The 17,612-nt window shown below is 41.0% G+C and overlaps 1 protein-coding gene across 7 annotated transcripts in view; it reads right to left on the bottom strand.

The window, feature by feature from the left end:
* MCF2L (MCF.2 cell line derived transforming sequence like) overlaps window positions 1-17,612 on the bottom strand; it is a 161,789-nt gene that overhangs the window by 113,294 nt on the left and 30,883 nt on the right. Inside the window, exon 1 of one of the 7 annotated variants that reach the window (XM_051772812.1) lies at window positions 13,268-13,482. The exons of 5 other annotated variants lie outside the window; for them this stretch is intronic. In XM_051772812.1, coding sequence (XP_051628772.1) covers window positions 13,268-13,346 — 79 coding nt within the window. In that variant the 5' untranslated portion in view covers window positions 13,347-13,482. Of the gene's footprint in view, window positions 1-13,267; window positions 13,483-17,612 lie in introns of those variants that run through there. One more of the 7 variants, XM_051772815.1, reaches the window with a different exon arrangement.

Genomic DNA, 17,612 nt, shown 5'->3' with positions numbered 1-17,612 from the left:
TAGCTGTCACAAAGTTGTGTTTTCTTGGACAGAACAGGATAAGTGGCAAAAATATTTGTAGCTCTCAACAGATAGGTTTGGAAAAAAAATCAAAAAAGGTATTTCATTAAAAAAATACTTCTAGTTCTTCTTATCATTGCAGTTCATTTCTTACAGATACTTAGAAGTTGTTACTAATACAATGTACGCTTTGTCTCTATTCAGTTTGAGCAATGATGTTTTTCAAAATTTTTTCTCAGATTCAATTTTAGATTCAGCTAAGGCAAAACTGTAATTGATAATATTCACTGAATAGAAAGGAATATACACTAACTCACTAAAGTCACAAAAAATATCAAACTAAAAGTAACACTTTCTAGACTTAGTCTGTACATTCAGCTTTCAACCTTGTGTCTTCCCAGTCACCAGGATTGGTTTATACATACTGGAAATCTGAATTTCCTTGTAATTTCTAACTACACAGTTTTCATCTTTGAAGTCCACTGAAACATATTGCTGAAGACATCAGGTATTTATTTAAGAGGTGTGAAAATTTTTGCAAAAGAGCTTGGATAAGTGGTGCCATATAAAATGTAAATATTTCTACCTTTCACAGCAATCAAATAAAATTTTGCATGAAAACAAACTGTGTGAAGATATCACATCTTAAAGCGCAGCAGTCTTCAGTTACAGACAGAGGAGAGAATGAACAGAAATATCACGTTTCTAATTCACACAACATGAAAGACTAAGAGCCTGATACTACACCTACTAAAACGAACTCTAAGATAACTGGTGAGCTCAAAATTAATTAAATTAAATACTGACAGAAGCATGCATCAAGAAGTTAAAAGACTCAGCCCAGAAACTTAATGGGCTTAATGGGTAGCTTAATGCGTAGTGGATCCATGCAGATCTCTGCAGAAGTCAGGCAACAAACAGATCTCTCTGCTTTGCCAGCCAACAAACCAACAGCTGTAACATTCTACCACAAAATACCCATTTCAGATTTGAGGTTAACCAAGACAGTAAACTTCTAAAAGAGATGATCATACATGATTCAGTTATCCAGGAAACACAAATTATGGGAGATGGTCACAGGAGTTTCACCATTTCTCCCCTGAATTCACTGCAGAGCACTACTGAAGGGACAGTCATACCCCATCCTGTTCCTCCAATACCACGGCCATGTGTTCTCACTGTTGCCCTGATATTAGCTCAATTGACCACAAGATGAGGCAGGGCAGGCTACAGATATGACAGTAAGCACACTTCTCTCCCCTCCACAAAACAGGCAAACAAAAAAACAAACACCCCCCCCAAACAAACAACCAAAGAAAAACCCCAAAAAACCCAAACCAAAGCAAAAAACGGCAGATTTCTGTTGAATCAACAAATCACACAAGTTCGATCACTCCAATAATTGCAAGGTACCTATCTCTCACCTAATGCAATAGAAACCATGTGAAGCCAAAGACAAGGAAGAGAAAAAAAGTAACATTCTTGCAAAATGGTTTGGGACCAACTGTTTTCAAAAAGCTTAAAAAACTAAAAACTTTATTAAAAATTATTGCAGTTGGGGTTTGGTTTTGTTTGTCTGTTTTAACTGGCCTCATTTATTAGATAGCAATAACATGGTTTATTACTAGGAGTCAAACTGTTGCTTCACATTAGAAGCTTTTGTTTGGGAAAACTACAGTTTTGTTGATTGACCGTCTAACAGCTGTTAGAACCTAACAAGCTAACCAGGAGTTGTCTCTACACCATACAAACCACAATTCTTCATTAAGCGTTATGAAATGTGACATTTTACACCATTTTTCAATCAATTTCTCAAAACCTAAAAAAAAGCCCTAAAAAAAAATTACAAAGATGGAAACTAACACATTGGAGCAAAAATGCTATTTCATATCTTACTGTTCATAACATAACTTTAGTTGCTTGCTGACAGAAGCATCCGAGGTGAAGAACAAGACCAGGTAATAGCCCTGGATATCCAGGTTCACATACAGTCATCACTGAACAGATGCCACACAGGCTGCCTGCAGATGAGAGGAGTGACTGCTGTTTCCCCAGGCTCCCACCCTACCCATGCCCTGACTTTATCAGGGGAGGAGATGCACAGGTGCCGAACTCTCGCTTGCCCTGCTCCCTCCCATTCCACCTCATCTCTAGGAGAGTAAACCCAGGTGACTCAGCCGGGCAGGAGCCACAACAGGACTCTCACCTCTGCGCTGGTGAGGCCACACCTGGAGTACTGTGTCCAGTTCTGGGCCCCTCAGTTCAGGAAGGACATTCAGGTGCTGAAGCAGGTCCAGAGGAGGGCAGCTAGGCTGGTGAAGGGACTCAAGCACAAGTCCTATGAGGAGAAGCTGAGGGAGCTGGGGCTGTTCAGCCTGGAGAAGAAGAGGCTCAGGGGAGACCTCATCACTCTCTACAACTCCCTGAAAGGAGGTTGTAGCCAGGTGGGGGTTGGTCTCTTCTCCCAGGCAATTATCAGCAAGACAAGAGGGCATGGTCTCAAGTTGTGCCGGGGAGGTTTAGGTTGGATATTAGGAAGAATTTCTTTACAGAGAGGGTGGTCAGACATTGGAATGGGTTGCCCAGGGAAGTAGTGGATTCTCTGTCCCTGGAGATTTTTAAAAAGAGACTGGATGTGGCACTTAGTGTGATGCCTTAAGCCCCTAATGGTTTTTTATTTTTCTAATATTGGTAAGCCTTATAAGTTTTATAAGTAGGTTTTAAAAGCAGCAACCCCCCTTCCCTCCTTTGTCCCTTTCTCTAGCACCCTTGTTTACACATTCCTTAACCCTCTTACCCCATTCTATGCTCCCTATATCAATCCTACCCCTGAATATAGCAGAGATGTTTAGTCTTTTGTCAAGGCAAGGCCTAGATTGTTGGCAGAACAGCATATCAGGGCCTAAACCACAGAATACGGTCAAGAATTAGGTAACTATGTACCCTTTGTGCTCTGATGAAGAGGAAGGTGGGATGAACATGGGGTCCCAAAACCCCCAGACCCATTTCTCAGGGGGTGGACCCCAGGGTGGTCCAGAGTAAAGGCCACAGGGTGGACACATCTGGGATTGGATGGATGGTATTATAAAATGTAACATCTCAGGCACGGCCTGCGCGCGTCGTGTAACATCTACTGCCTTGGCAAAATAAACCTTTTCTTATCTCGCCCCTAATTAACTGCTCTGGAGATTTTTTCAGCACTAAAATTTCACGGCAACAGTGCCATGGTCTAGTAACCGCAGTGGTAGTGGATCAAGGGTTGGACTTGATGATCTCAAAGGTCCCTTCCAACCCAGCTGATTCTATGATTCTATGATTCTAAGCAGAGGACTGGACCTGCCAAGAGATACTGTGGGGCACAGCTCCCTTATTCTCCAAAACAAGAGCAAGTGCAGTTAGAAAAACCACTTGAAGCCCACTGACAGTACAGTGCAGTGATGAGCCTGACCTTATTTCTGCTGGGAATGTTCCTCCCTCCCTCATCAGTTCCACCATGCTTGTCTAATGTTTCCTTTTTTGCTGTGTCAAATACAGATAACAAGTTACTCGAGGCAGGGAGCTGTCGAGAGCAGTATAGCTCATCTGGAAAGGGTTTGGTAGGTTGTGCAAAAAATAGAGCAGAGCAGATGACCAGCCTTTAAAACAAACACAGTTTCATTTGTTCATATCTTAATAACTTACTAATTCATTGCCTAATGTCTTATTAGCAACACACTTTAAAAATCAGGCTTTGACCATCAAAAAATTCATTCTAAAGGCATAAATAGTGCAAACTAAGTTTTTCCCCCTTAAGTGTTTTGTGAATGCATTGGTAATGTTCAAAGTCTAAGATCTCCAGCATTAATGATGCTATAAAATTAAACCTGACGCTTTTCGTAACTTCTTCCTAAGTGCTTCCCAATTCTAGTAAATTGCTCTGAGCTCAATGGGATGAAAGTCCCTGATGGCTATGACAACTCATGAAGTCTCAGATAGGTTGTAGGGTAGGACCTGGTGAGAGGCAGGCTCTGCAAAACCCTGACACAGCACCCAGTGTGTTCCTGCTCTCTGCACAGGACAGCAGCACACACATGGTAAGGTCCCACAGAGCCTAATGAACAAAAATAGTCCTCGTATGACCAACCCACAGATGATCTGCTGCCAGGAGCACAAAGCAGTGAGAAGTGTTAGGAAAGAGTGGAGAGTGGATGTATATTTGCCTTGCTTCCTTTTCTTCCATGTGTATCTTTAAACCTGATAGTATATACTGCATTTGTTCTTCTTTAATGTCATAGGTCTAACTATATGGGCCATCACACGTCTCACGTGTCATGGAAACTTGCAAACTGGTTGTCAAACCAGCAAGACTGCTGGTCCAGGATGATGGTGATACTGAGTGAGTGGGAAGGCTCCTCTGTCTCATAGCACTGCCTGCTCCTGCCTTCCTTCTCAGGCAGGATGCACACCAAAGAGCCACGAGCCACGCTGCAGCTCAGGCAATGTCCACGTGCAAAAAGTCAGGAGCTACTTGACGGGAAAGGATGGGAGAGGAACTCCTAAGGGAACATGGGGGAACAGGAGGGGCTTCTCCGGGATCTAAGTGCCAAACGGTAACACCCATATCCCTTCCTGCCTTGGCAGTCACACATCAGGACGGTCTCAAATACCTGTATTTCCCTTCAAACTACTACTGGATCTCTCTAATCTCTCACCCTCCTTTGGGGATAAAATTGAAATCCTGCCTGTTCTCACCAGCTCCAATAAGGGTTCCCTACAGCACCATATAAATGTCAGACAGAGTCATTAATGAATGCAGCCCTAATCCATCGTGGGACTTAGACGGTGTTTAAAAGGAATGTCAAATAAAGCCCAGAGTAACTGTGCTGTTTCCATGTTTTAAAAGGCAGGTGATAGGATGCAGAAACGTTTGTTCCTGATTTTCTGAAGGCTGGGTGGGAACTGTTAGTACTACTTTAACTTGGATAATTGCTAAGCACACCATGCAAAATTAACAACGTAGTATTTAATGCATATTTTTACTCTCCTAATACAAAATTATGTCAGCCCTCTGTGCCACCTAGACATTTTTAATTCCCTGTCAGATCTTCAAAAATGTAAACAATTACTTTGAAAAACACCTCCACCTGCCACACTGAAATAATTAATCTTCTGTCTTCATACAACAACAGAGAGCTGTTTCTATTTATATCCCTCTCCTGCTCCAGGCTGTGTGCTCTCAAAGCAATTCAGGTATACCATTTTCAAAGGAAAGAACGACTGCACTGAAGTCAGAAGCGGACTGCAATGTCCTTGAAAGACCAGTAAAACATGAGCTGGGGGTAAGAAACACTGAAGAGATTCAGCAGAAGGAAATTAAGAAAGCATACAACTAAAAAGCTAAAAATGCTATGCGTTGTTTTATATATTTTTCTTACCTTTACTTCATAAATTACTTCACAAGGGATTTGTCTGATATGGAAATGCCCATTTTCTCCCACAGATCACTTGCAGCCTCAGCAGCCTTTCCACAGAACCCAGAAATGGAATTTTTGACTGTGGCTATTCTCAACAAAACCAGCTGTGCCAGGATCACAGCAAATGTCTGGGTCCTGAGCAGACAGGAGCTATCTCATAATTAAAGCCTGGCATCTACTCAAGTATCAATTAAGTACTCATGATAAATTTTCATCATTCTTGTGATTGTCTGTATGTCATATTCCATCATAACTATTGAACATAAAGCTATTGTGTTTCAGATGCTGTATTATGGGGAACCCAGCTTCACGTCCTACTAAATGCCATCTATGACCAAAACACATAGAAAATCTTTTTATACCATCTCATTTCTGCCAGCTTTCTATTCTCATCCAAGCTGCATAACCAAACACACCTGTTTTGCTTCCATACCCCATGTTCTCCTTTTTTTATTCCATTGTCAACAATCTTCAAAGTAAGCTGGAAAAATTCCTCCCTCAAATACAAACAAAACTTCTGTTAAAACACCGGCGGGTGACATGAGGTAACTTAAACTGACCAGCTAAGTGACATGGGGTAACTTGGAGAGACAACCAACAGCCTAGGACAAAAGACTGACCAAAGGAATGCACTTTGTCCAGCCCAGAAGCTAGACACAGGACTGCTTACAGAAAGGCTGCAATTTATAGTTTTATCTTTTTAACAACAAAGGTTGCAGCCTGAAGAGTCATTTTTAAAATCAGATATGTGTATTCTCATTATTTTCTATTTATATCAATTATCTTGGTGTTTCATATGCAAAGCCACCCTCCCTTTACATTACAAGCGATAGGCAGGAATTGAAAGAAAAGGAAGATACATTTCTGGATCAACAAGAATTCAAACTATAAAAGAACCAGGACAGTCAACTTCTCAGTGTAAATTTTCTGCCTGCCACATGAAATGCTAAAGACAGAAAGACTTTTAGTAAAACTATCACTTACCAAATGCCTCAAACACATGAAGGGGGACAGCGCTTACACCCCTGAAGTAATAGCACAGGTGAAAAACAAGAGCTTATCTATCACACAGCAGTGCAGTTCTCAACTTGCCAAAGACCTGTTTGCCCAGATTATCAATTTTAAGAAGGCAGACTGCTGCCAAGTGGCATTACACACCTAAGTCTCCAAAACCTGGCAGTACCACGCTGCACTGTGCTTTATCAGCTTGCCACAATTTGAACACCACATCCTCCTAGAAAGCTGCCTTCCCCCATGTCCTTGAAGGGATTTAACCACCTAAGGCACTATGACACCTGCTTCTACTAAGCTCAAAACACCATCAGCCTTCACATGAAGATAAAAACATTTGGGGATAGCTATCACAAGGCTTCTCCATTTCAGCTTACTCCCATGTTGGAATTCACAGCCAGTTACACTTTTTCTGTAACACCTTTAACGTATCTTCATTGCAGCACAGGTTTCATTGTGCCTGAGTTCCTGCTGCTTCAGGGAGCCATGTGGAAAGCCCAACAGCCAGCTCCATGCCCCTGGTACATCACAACTCAAAGAGGACTTCCCATCAGTCGTCAAGGAATTTAAAGCTTTAGTACAAAAACTCAAAAGCCACAAAAAGACCAGCAGAGACAGATTGAGGATATAACTAATATCCAAGATTGCTGTAGGTGAGGGGATCTATTGTCTGAAACTGCCCAGACTGCAGGAAGTCAACCTCCAAGACAATGATCCTGTCTCCATCACAGCCCAGGACTGTGTGCTTAGGCTGACTGTTCCACAAGGCTTGAGGTAGCTGCACCCAGTGCTGTTAAAGGCAATGTTAAAGGCTGGACTATCAGACAGTTTGCCTCAACCACAAAGCTGCATTCCTATGTATGGTGAGCCAAGAGGCTCATGCTTGAGCTATGCAGCTATGGGGATAACTAGAAAGAGGTCAGAATAGCTAACACAGTATTGCAGGCTTAACTCAAGAGACCTACAAGTGATTAATCCACACAAAATCATCCAAGATCATGCTCTCTGTCTGAAATAAAAGCTGCTATTTAATAGGACAAGACAAAAGAAACAATGGAACTAAATTAAAGTGGCTTTGCCATATATTGTAAAACAGAAGCCCCAAACTTCCAGCTGAAATACATTGTTTCAGATACTGAAAACCTTAAGAAGTTGTTGGGCTGTCACACAACAAAATCTCAAGTAGCTCACTTGATGTCCTTCATTAAATGAAAACGCCTCGCGCTCCCTGGCTTTGCTCAGCAGGTCAGCTTAGAGCAAACACCTTGAAGACAAGACCCCTGTGTTACATACAGACAGCTCTGTGCTGTTCCTTTTCTGCAGAAGTTCCCTGTTATTTGATATGCACGAGGTAATCTTGCAGCTTGGCTCTCTGCAGTTGGAAGTGTGGCAGGCAGCTGTGCCAGGCACTCTTGCCAAGAAAGTATTTTGAGACACCACGATAATAAAAATGCATCAGTGTAACAGGCTTTTTTCTTCTTTCATATCACTAAGTACATAAGTCCAGGTAGGACATTTCTGGCTCTGCAAGCTTTAAGTATACATACCCAAAGTTCAAAAACTGAATGGGAGACTGACAAATATACGCCCTGCAATCCTCTGAAAAGCCACTCTAAATGGGTGATCATTTACTGTTTAATAACTGTTTTGCCCCCAGTCTGTTGAAAGCTATCCGCATAGGGTGAATTTTCCTACTGCAGTTCAGCAACTGCCATTAAAATCAGTGAAAGACTGGGGTAGATGATATAAAGAGATCACTGATAGTCCCAAGAAGAAGTGCATATGAATATAATTTTATTTTCTTTGGTATGTAAAAAAGAAACCCTTTAAGAAAGCCATCTTTAAGTGACAATACCTTGGTTAATAATAAAATTTAATCAACCTTAATGTTGATCAAAATATTTTTCCTCAGATTCCCAAAAAGGCAGCTAGCTCACTTTAAGAAGGATAATTGCTAACTCTGAACCTTACTCCCACTAATTTCACTAGGTCCCTCTGTTTCAATATTAAAGATGTTGATTTAGACCAGAATATACTAAGAAATGGATGCCATGCAGGTGGTCACAAAAGCCGTGACAGTGCATGCTCATAGAAAACATGAGCAATATAGTCCTATCTGCTTAACTGTTCAACTGCAGCTCCCACTCTTATTTTTCAAATTTTAAACCTCATGTCAGGAAGACCATGCCTACTTTATACTCTCTGGGCTGGAATATCAGAAGCATCTTTCACAGTTCAGCTCAACATAGGTGCAGGAAAGCTGAAAGGAAGGGACAGCAAATTAATATCAAGCAGAGGCATCCCCCCCACCATTAAATTTCACCTGGGTACAGCAGATGTGCTAACAACCTGCAGATTTTCAGAGCTCTCACATGGATCTCTTCAACTCTACCAGCTATGTAAAAAGTTCTCAATAGTAAATTAATGATGTTCACGCTCAGGCCTGCCTGCCAAATTAACATGCATACACAGAGTATTCTGCCATGTGCAGAAAAGATTTCTTTGAGTTCCCAAACTGGAAAATCATGTGAACCAGGGACAGATGCTACAAGGGTAAGAAAGAGCAGGTAAGCTTGCAAGAGTATAGGAGTGGGGAAGACACACAGAACAGGTCCTTCCAGCTGCACACAACTTTATAATACCCCTTCAGTGTGCCTGGGGGTGTTCCTGTTTCTCCTTGCAATAAGCCAACTCATCCCAGTGATGCTGGGTACTTGGAGATGGGTATGTGAGTCCATTCCTCCTACATTTGTGCCTAATTTGTCAAGACAGGTGAGCCAGCCTTCAAAACTTCAGAAGCCTGCCTGTCAAGAACACAAAGCCAGGGAAATTAAATGTAAAGTTTTGGCCCAAATTGGGAATAAGACAGAAAATATGGAGCTACTGAAAACTGACTGAAGCTGAAATGGCTACGGGATGTTACATGTACTTAAAATACTAGCACTGCGTACATATTTACTGAGGAACAACACACATGGTTTCCTTCTTTGATTTGCAGATGTTTCTTCCTTTTGCAGAGTGTTAAAATTTTGTTTGAGGAGAGGAAACAGATGCTAGCTGTAATAGTGGCACCTTTCCAAGATGGAAAGAAACCATTAGTGGGGCTTCCATGGGATTAAGGATGGGAATGTGAAATCTGTATTGCCTGTTTGCATGAATTAGACAACACCATCACCACAAGGCTTCCTAGTGCTGATGCAAATGTAGAGTAGTGACCAACATTAAGAGCTGGTGCCTTAACACTGTTTCTGTATCAGTCAGACCAAATGGAGTCCTAAGCAGAAATGGCACAGCAGACAGCAATATGGACAATGCATGAGGTCCCAGGCCAGAACTATTTATTATCTTGTGCTTCAACCTCTGAGCTACTGTTCTACAGGGAGAACATAATCAGAAATTTACAGAAAAGGGTTGAATTTAACATAGCAACAAAACTCAAAAAGAAGACAAGTAAAAACTATGGCCAAATGAACAGAAAATGTCATTATCAATCAAAACAATAAATGTGGACAGAACCAGGATATTTTTTAAGTATCAATAATAATTTCACAGTTTTTCTGAAATAAATCCACAATTCTAATGGAAAATAAAAAAACCTACACAACTTAGAGAATGTTTCTAAATCACTTCTCCCTTGTTTTATGGATTTATATGAAAACAGCAACAGCAATTCATCTGGTCATCCAAGTCTAGGAGGTGATTTGATAGTAGTGGAGTGAATGGGAGGACTGAGAAGCACATAGGGGAAAAAATAAAAGAAGAACACCTTTTATAGTTGTTGAAAAGGGCAGGGTACAACATTATTTTGAACTGTGGAGCAGGAGTCAAAGCAGGAATATGAAGAGGATGATAAGGTTAAACTACAGAGTATCTTTACGATTGTGACAGTGAAATATGTCCAGAAGCAGAAAAGAACGTATCTGCAAGGTGTTGGAGGAGGATAAGGTGAAGGTGAGGATAAGGTGAGGAAGATGAGAAATAAGCAATCAAAGCTTTGCCTGAGAAAGCTGCTAAGGTTTGTGAAATGTGGCAGAGGAAGGCTGGGATACTGTGAGAGGATCACGGCATTCATGAGATAGTAAGGAGTAGGAGATCAGTAATTTACCATAGGGGCTGAGAACGTGAGTAAATCAGAATTTAGTCAGAGCAGAAGGAGCAGAAAGACCACTAAGGAAAGCGCTGGTGTGGTAGTGAGGGATGAGTAGCCCAGAAAGGTTGTGTGAGTGCCAGACTAACACAGGGGACTTTGTAGTGGGAGAGCAGCCAGAGGCAGAAAGGCTGTTGTGGTAGAACAGCAAAAGATTACAGACACACCCAGACTCACCAGGTTAGGATTCCTGGTGAGTAGGTATTCCTAGGTTAGGAACTGAGCTACTCCAGGCTTCCTGGCCCCCTGTCCCTGTCAAGGGAAAGACCAGTGCACCTCAGAAGGTGGAAGGACTTTCCTTCTTAGAGTGCCCCCTTCTCTCTGTTCAGCGCACATGGATTTTGGAGATTTCCTCTTCTGACTTAGAAGCTTAAAACTACCCAGGATGAATCTCAGCCTGCCTGTGGTATCATTCAGAAAACAAACAAACAAACACAAAACCCCCAAACCAAGCTAAGGAAGAGGAATAGTCTTTTTTTTTTAACCTAGGATCCTACAAAGGAAAAAATCCCTTGATGCCTGAAGGTGGACAGCTGTGCCATGGGACAGCCAGGGGAACCTTTGCATTTCAATCATTCTTGAGCAGGGAGCTATTGAAAAATGGGCTTGGAAAAAGTCTGCATATGATCTTGGGCTGTTAAGGAAACCTCTGCTTACAAAAGGTTTCTGAGTGAACAGAAAGACAGCTGTGAAGCCAGACAGGAGCTAATTTGACCCAAGGACAGGGTACAGCCCAAGAAAGGGAGGCAGCAACAGAGAAAGGGTCTAAGCAATCTGAAAGCAATAAGGGGGGTGGAAAAAAGGGAAAAAGGAAACTTAAAACAGTCACCTATAAATACAATCACTGGCTGTAGGAAAGCATTGCCTTTGGCCTGGGAATACCCGCACAGGGATTACAGAGAGGAAGAAAGAGAAAGAGAAGGGGGAGGAGAGGGACCAGCACACGAACATGAAATTGGTTGTAAAGTAACAGCTGCTTTTTTTTAAAAAAAAAAGCAAGTTTAACAAGCTAAATACCAGCACACGGGCAGAGGCTGCTAGCAAGTGTGAAAACAGCAGTTTGGAGCTGCTGCTGGCTTACATGAAGGTCACAGTGTACCTGCAGCTGCACAGCTGAGAGACAGGCGGTGTCACAGGCAAACCAGGCAGCCTGCTCCCACTCTGGACGATCCTTCTTCAATTCAGGAAGAAAAGGCTCCCACATTCCCAACAAATTCTACCATATATTCTTAAAATTCATCTTGCCTTAGAAAAACTAAAGCAACATTTTTAAGGGAGTGAAAAAAGTAATATACAGATTATTAAAATAAACAGCAAAAGACAGTATGCCCTAGCAAATATCAGACTGACTTTCTTCTTAAACATTCAGAAAATCAAAACAGGCAATGAAACAAATATCCAGACATTTAATAAAGATATGTTTTGAAAATAGAAAGATAATCAATAGGAAAAGCAAGGAAGAAGAAAATAGTGTATGGTGACCTTTACTTGCAATTTAATGCTTGTTCTCATCAGATTAAATCTTACTTCCCTCCCCCCCCCCCCCCCCCAAAAAAAAAAATATTACTAAGAAGGTAAAATACCTACTTTCCCTGTCCAGGAAAACAGATACAGCTGGTCTGTTCATTCCACATTTGTCATTTAATCTATCTGTTCATCAGACTACAGCATCAGCCATCTTGCTAATTATCTCCTTGCAACACACAGAAATTGAAAAAGATGAAAAAGTCACCCATAAGAAACAGAGGACTAGGAAAATGGAAAGATAAATTCCAGCTTTTGATACTGCAATGAATAATACCTTAAATATTCTGTATTCTCAAACCACTGGTTTGCCTCAGATGACAAGAAGATGCAAGACTTCTGTAATCTGTCAACCAACTAAGAATAAAGGGCAAACCAAATAGTTTCTAAGGATGCAAAACCCACATCTCTTGTCTTTCCAGGTAACTTCTTATTCTGAAATATATTTACATCTCTGTATGAGCAGTAGCTCGAAAAATACTCCCAGATCTAATTACAGATCACCTTACTGTACACTGCTTCTTAGTTCTAGTTTTGAACACACAAGCATTTATATTTTCAAAAAATTATGAAAATCTCTCAGAAATTGTAATAATGTTTCTACAGTGCTAAAACCATTTTAGCAAATCTGCTGCAATTTTTAATCTATACAGATGTAAAACTACCTTTACCACGATTAATTCACACAACTCTCCATTTTAATGAAAATGCAATTTAGATCCACCCTAAATACTGGCTTGCAATGCCTTACAGTTAGCTGAGCTTTTCACTGCTTCTTAGACCAGTTCTGCTAGAGAAATCCGTAATTTCTCCAATTTAGGTAAAGCCGAGTCAGATAAAAAAAGGAATCAAGACCCATTTAGAGTATTTGAATGGGCTAACAGTTACTCAAAACTACTCAGGACGGTCTTCTAAAGCATGCCTCAGGAGTATCCAAGCACTAAAAATGTTAATTAGTGTTAATATCAACAGAAGTTTAACCTGGTGACAAAAGCTCCTAACGTTTTCTTTCCTATTAATTGCGAACATGCATAAAGAATGCTAGTCAGATTACCAGGATTTTCTGTAAATCCTACAAAATCACTAACAGCATCCACACAACACATTATTTAAGACCAGCAGCTCCTCCTACCAGCGCACTGGGAAACCGCATTTAATCTTTCCATCAATTCTTCCAGGGCCATTTCTTCAGTTTTCAGCCAGCATCTCATTCTCAGATAAAACAAAAAGAATCCACAGCAAACATGCCCTCCTGCTCCAAGGATGAAGGGAGGCAGAGGGGGGGGAAAAACCCCCAAACCCGACCACTACAGCAGTGCTTCTCAGCCTTGCATTTCAATCGCTCCGCACGGATCCCCTCGGCACAAAGGGAGGCAGGAGCCCACGTTCCCTGCTGGCAGCGCCTGGGTGAGGCGGGCGCTGCCTGAAGCCAGAGATGTGAATGTTAATGACAGCAAGACCGCTTAAAACTTCTCTCCCCTGCGCTGCGTGAGAGTTCGCCCGCAGTGGAGTCCTCAAACGCCAGAATTAATGCGAAGCGTTGATGAGCCGACCTATCTCCCGCCTCTCCCAAGCGGCAGGGAAGGGCTGCGCTGCATCGAACGGGGAGCAGCCGGAGCTCACAGAAAGCCCCATCCTCACTCACGCTTACGTGAATGCTAAGGCTCCTCTCTACCTTCTTGCCAGTTTGGTGCCAGGGTGTGTAGCTGGGAATGAAAATGCCTTCCCACTGAACACGCCAGGGGCGATTCCGCTCTCACCAGCCCGCATGATACCTCCACGTTCGGTTCGAAATGGTCATTTTTGAAGGCTGAGGACTTCAAATTTCCTTTTAACACAGCTGTCTTCTGGACTATTTGGAGGAGTTGAGCTACTTAAATGTGCCGCAGCAGTCTTGAAATTTTGCGAAATCCGCATTTCCACAGAAACTGTACCACCACCTTAGGCAAGGGACTATGAGGGTCAGGATCTATGGACCTCTCAAGGTGTATGGAGTACCCACAACAGAACTGCTGCAGCAAGCCTCATAAACAGTACATTTCCATTTGCTATAGAGGCTACAGTGCCACTGGAAAACTTTTAGGGATACAGAAAATCCTACAAGACTGAAAGCAGTACAGTGCTATACGACTGCTCCTCATAATTGATTTTCAGTGCTTTTATACAGATTGTTTTACAAGTTTCAAACTATGAGGCTTTTAACACTTGTGTTTTTAAAAGGGTATCTTGACATCTGCTAAATCTCATTATTGGCATGTTTTTGCTGATGGTCAGCTGCATTCTCCCACTCTTCTAATCATCCTATTGGTTTTATCCATGTCCTCTTATATTTTAGCCATTAAAATAAACAAATAGTTATCTATGGCTAAAAGAAAAAGGGATGTTTTTCTGTGTGCTTAAAAGGACTGTACTGTGTTATTCAAGATAAAGATTCTTTTCTACAGATTACATACAGCAGGCAAAAACCAATGGCCTTTCCCAGGAAACTAAGTGGACAACTATGATGACTTGTTCATAACTCTCAACAATAACATTAGAGAGGGCATGAAGTAAAATTTAAGAGGACCCATCAATGTATCTGGGCTTCCTCTGCCAATAAAATTGATTGAGGTAATTAATTTACTACATTAATTTACATTATTTCTACTGAAATTATGGCAGGCCTACAGCAGCTCCATGTATTATATATGACTAGAGCCATATATGTTTGTATTTCTATATTAATAGAAATGACAAAATGAAGTCTTCACTTAAGCTTTTCCATAACAAAGTATTACCACTGAAAAACAGGATCTGCAGGAACTTTATATGCAAAAAGTATTTTGTTTATCTGACTGTCATTTAAGACTGCATTTTTACAAAGGAACAAGTGACGTGCAGCAAGACCACGAGTACCAGGTCAGGCTCTGATCATTCAGATGGTGAACCAGGAGGAGCAAAGGAAGGAAAAAAGGTGTGCAAGGCTGCAGGTGTATATGGATTACTAGACTTGTTTTGAAACAAAGGCTGTGCAACAGAACATTACATCCAAAGACAGCCCAGGGAGAACTCCAGTTGTCAGTCAGTCAATGGGATTTGTTGACTGCAACAAGTTAAAGACCTAAGACATTTTAGCATATGCAGAACAGCAAAGTTCACTTGTAAGATTACACTATTTCCTGGTGCAGCAGGAAGTGCAGGAGACTTATTCATTCATAAGCACCTACTGCAAGAGAAGATGCTAGTTCAGTCCCAGCTTTCCTTGAATGTCCTGCCTCAATTCGACAGTAATTTCATATTTTCCTTAGAAAATCAGCAGGGTGCTTAAGCCTCCCATATATCATAAGATCCATCTTTCCATTGAGTTTATCAGTGAAATAATAAATGACAAGGAAGATATAAATGTAGTGATGAATTTTATCACATCAGCCAGTGAAGTCTCAGGATCACGTGCAAAATGAGTGGAGAACCCTAATATGCTTGTTAAACCTAAGTTACACCAACACTGCCACTTTATATATACGTTCTACACCTCTGAACAAATTCAAAACATGCAAGGCATGACCAAAGCATCCAAGACTGAAAGTTAGTTTACCTAAAAGTGGGTTATTTGCAATCATGTACTTGTTTAATCATGTTCCTTCACTGAAATCAGGCACCCTTGTCTTCCTAAGAAGCTTTGGCCTAGCTTTTCTACTGAGTGAAAGAGACAAAGTATTTTCAAAACACTCAACTAAATGTGAGATTATGATCTCTGAAGGTCTGAAATAGGATCACCCATGTTTTCATAAACAATCTGGAGTCAGAGTAAAGAAACAGACCTTAAACTAAAATCAACTCTTAACATGAAGAACCAACTGAGCTTTCTTGCAACACAAATCAAACTAATATCTAACCATGAGCTACCTAAGGAATTGAAACAGTCCTGAAAATACAACATTAGTATACTACAGTATTAGAGATGAGCTATTGCAATTTTCATTCTCTTGAAGTTTGTACTTGATCCCCCACACATCTGCAGGTCATCATGACAATCATAATAGGGAGTTAAACATGCCATTTCAGTCCCACACACCTCATGCCAAATTAAAACTTAATAGTAAAAGGACTGGTGTCCAGTTCTAGCACTGAGTCTGTAAACACAATAGGAGATGTTGTCATTTTTCAGGTACAATGTGATTTTTTTTTTAATGAAAAATTCAAGCAGCTTCTGGAATTCTGATTTTTAACTTCTGCTGATGTATCACCTTTAGCAAAATATCTTCACCAGTCCCAGGCAAGCCCCTACTGCAACAGAGGAATTCTTAAAGAAATTTGAGGAACACACAGTTTTTCAGTTCTGCCTTACATATTTAAAATGCAGTGGAAACATTTTTGTCAAATGGTCTATACTCCTATTTCTTTTAGTGAAACTGCAAAGATAATAAGCAAGGAGCAAATGTATTGCAGAATTTAATCAATTGACTTCCATGGCTACATGGATGTAATATATGATCTGATTTGTATTGACTTTTTTCTCAACTTCTATTGGATTTGAAAGCCACAACAGTGTTATTTTTTCCTTCAGTACTCTATTATGCTTTGGTTTTGGCTGTGGTCTTCAGCAAATCCTGTTCAACCACAGCAACATCACACATCTCCTGTTTTCAAACAGCTTCACCCAAATAACATTACCTAGTTTTTCAAGAAATTGTAGCTATTTTGAAAATGTACCAGAAGTAACACACAGCTGTCCTCTCACGTGGGGAGCCAAACCAGTAACCATTAGCAAATAATCATTTAATGAGTTTTGCTTGAGCAAAAGACACTTTCTATAATATACCTAAAGATTTCTTTGCTCAGTTTACTTTGATCTCCATTCACTAAATCAGTCATCAGTGAGTTTCAAAATTTATTTATGTGCTGTGTGAAAAACTGTTTTTGTTTAAACTACCTTCCTGAAAGTTTTCTGTGTGCCCCAGTTTGCCTTTTGTGAAGCAGTGGAAAAAAACCCCAGGAAATAAACACTCTCTATTCACTTCCCCAACCCATTCATGACTATACAGACCTCCACTGTAGGTGATATTATGTCTCCTCCAATTGCCTGTTTTCCAGACAGAAAATTTCCTACACTAATTAGTTCCCATTTGTACAAAAGCAACCCCATACCTCTGACTGCCTTCACCATTCCTCCACGTACCCTAATTCTACTGTAACAAAGAGAACAAAACTGGACATGGTACTCGAGAAGTGGGCACAGCAAAGATTACAAAATGACACAGGGATTTTGTTGTTCTTGGTTTCCCTCTCAGCAGTTTGTAGTGCTCTGTTTGCCTTTCGGACCAACACTGAGTGCTGACAGTGCTGCTGCTGTTTTCAGGGCACTACCCACAGTCAGTCAAGGTCTCTCAGTGAGGGGAACACCTAGAATAGCATTGTCTTTTCTCACAGGTATCACTCTGTTCAAACAACTAATTTCACTTTCTCTACTGATCAGTTACTTAACATCACCAGTTTAT

The sequence above is a fragment of the Manacus candei genome, unplaced genomic scaffold, assembly GCF_025592945.1.
Source record: "Manacus candei isolate 608988 ecotype Guabito, Panama unplaced genomic scaffold, ASM2559294v1 h1tg000159l, whole genome shotgun sequence".
Lineage (NCBI taxonomy): Eukaryota > Metazoa > Chordata > Aves > Passeriformes > Pipridae > Manacus > Manacus candei.
Note: the sequence above shows the minus strand (reverse complement) of the source record. Positions and strands in the feature narration are given on the sequence as shown.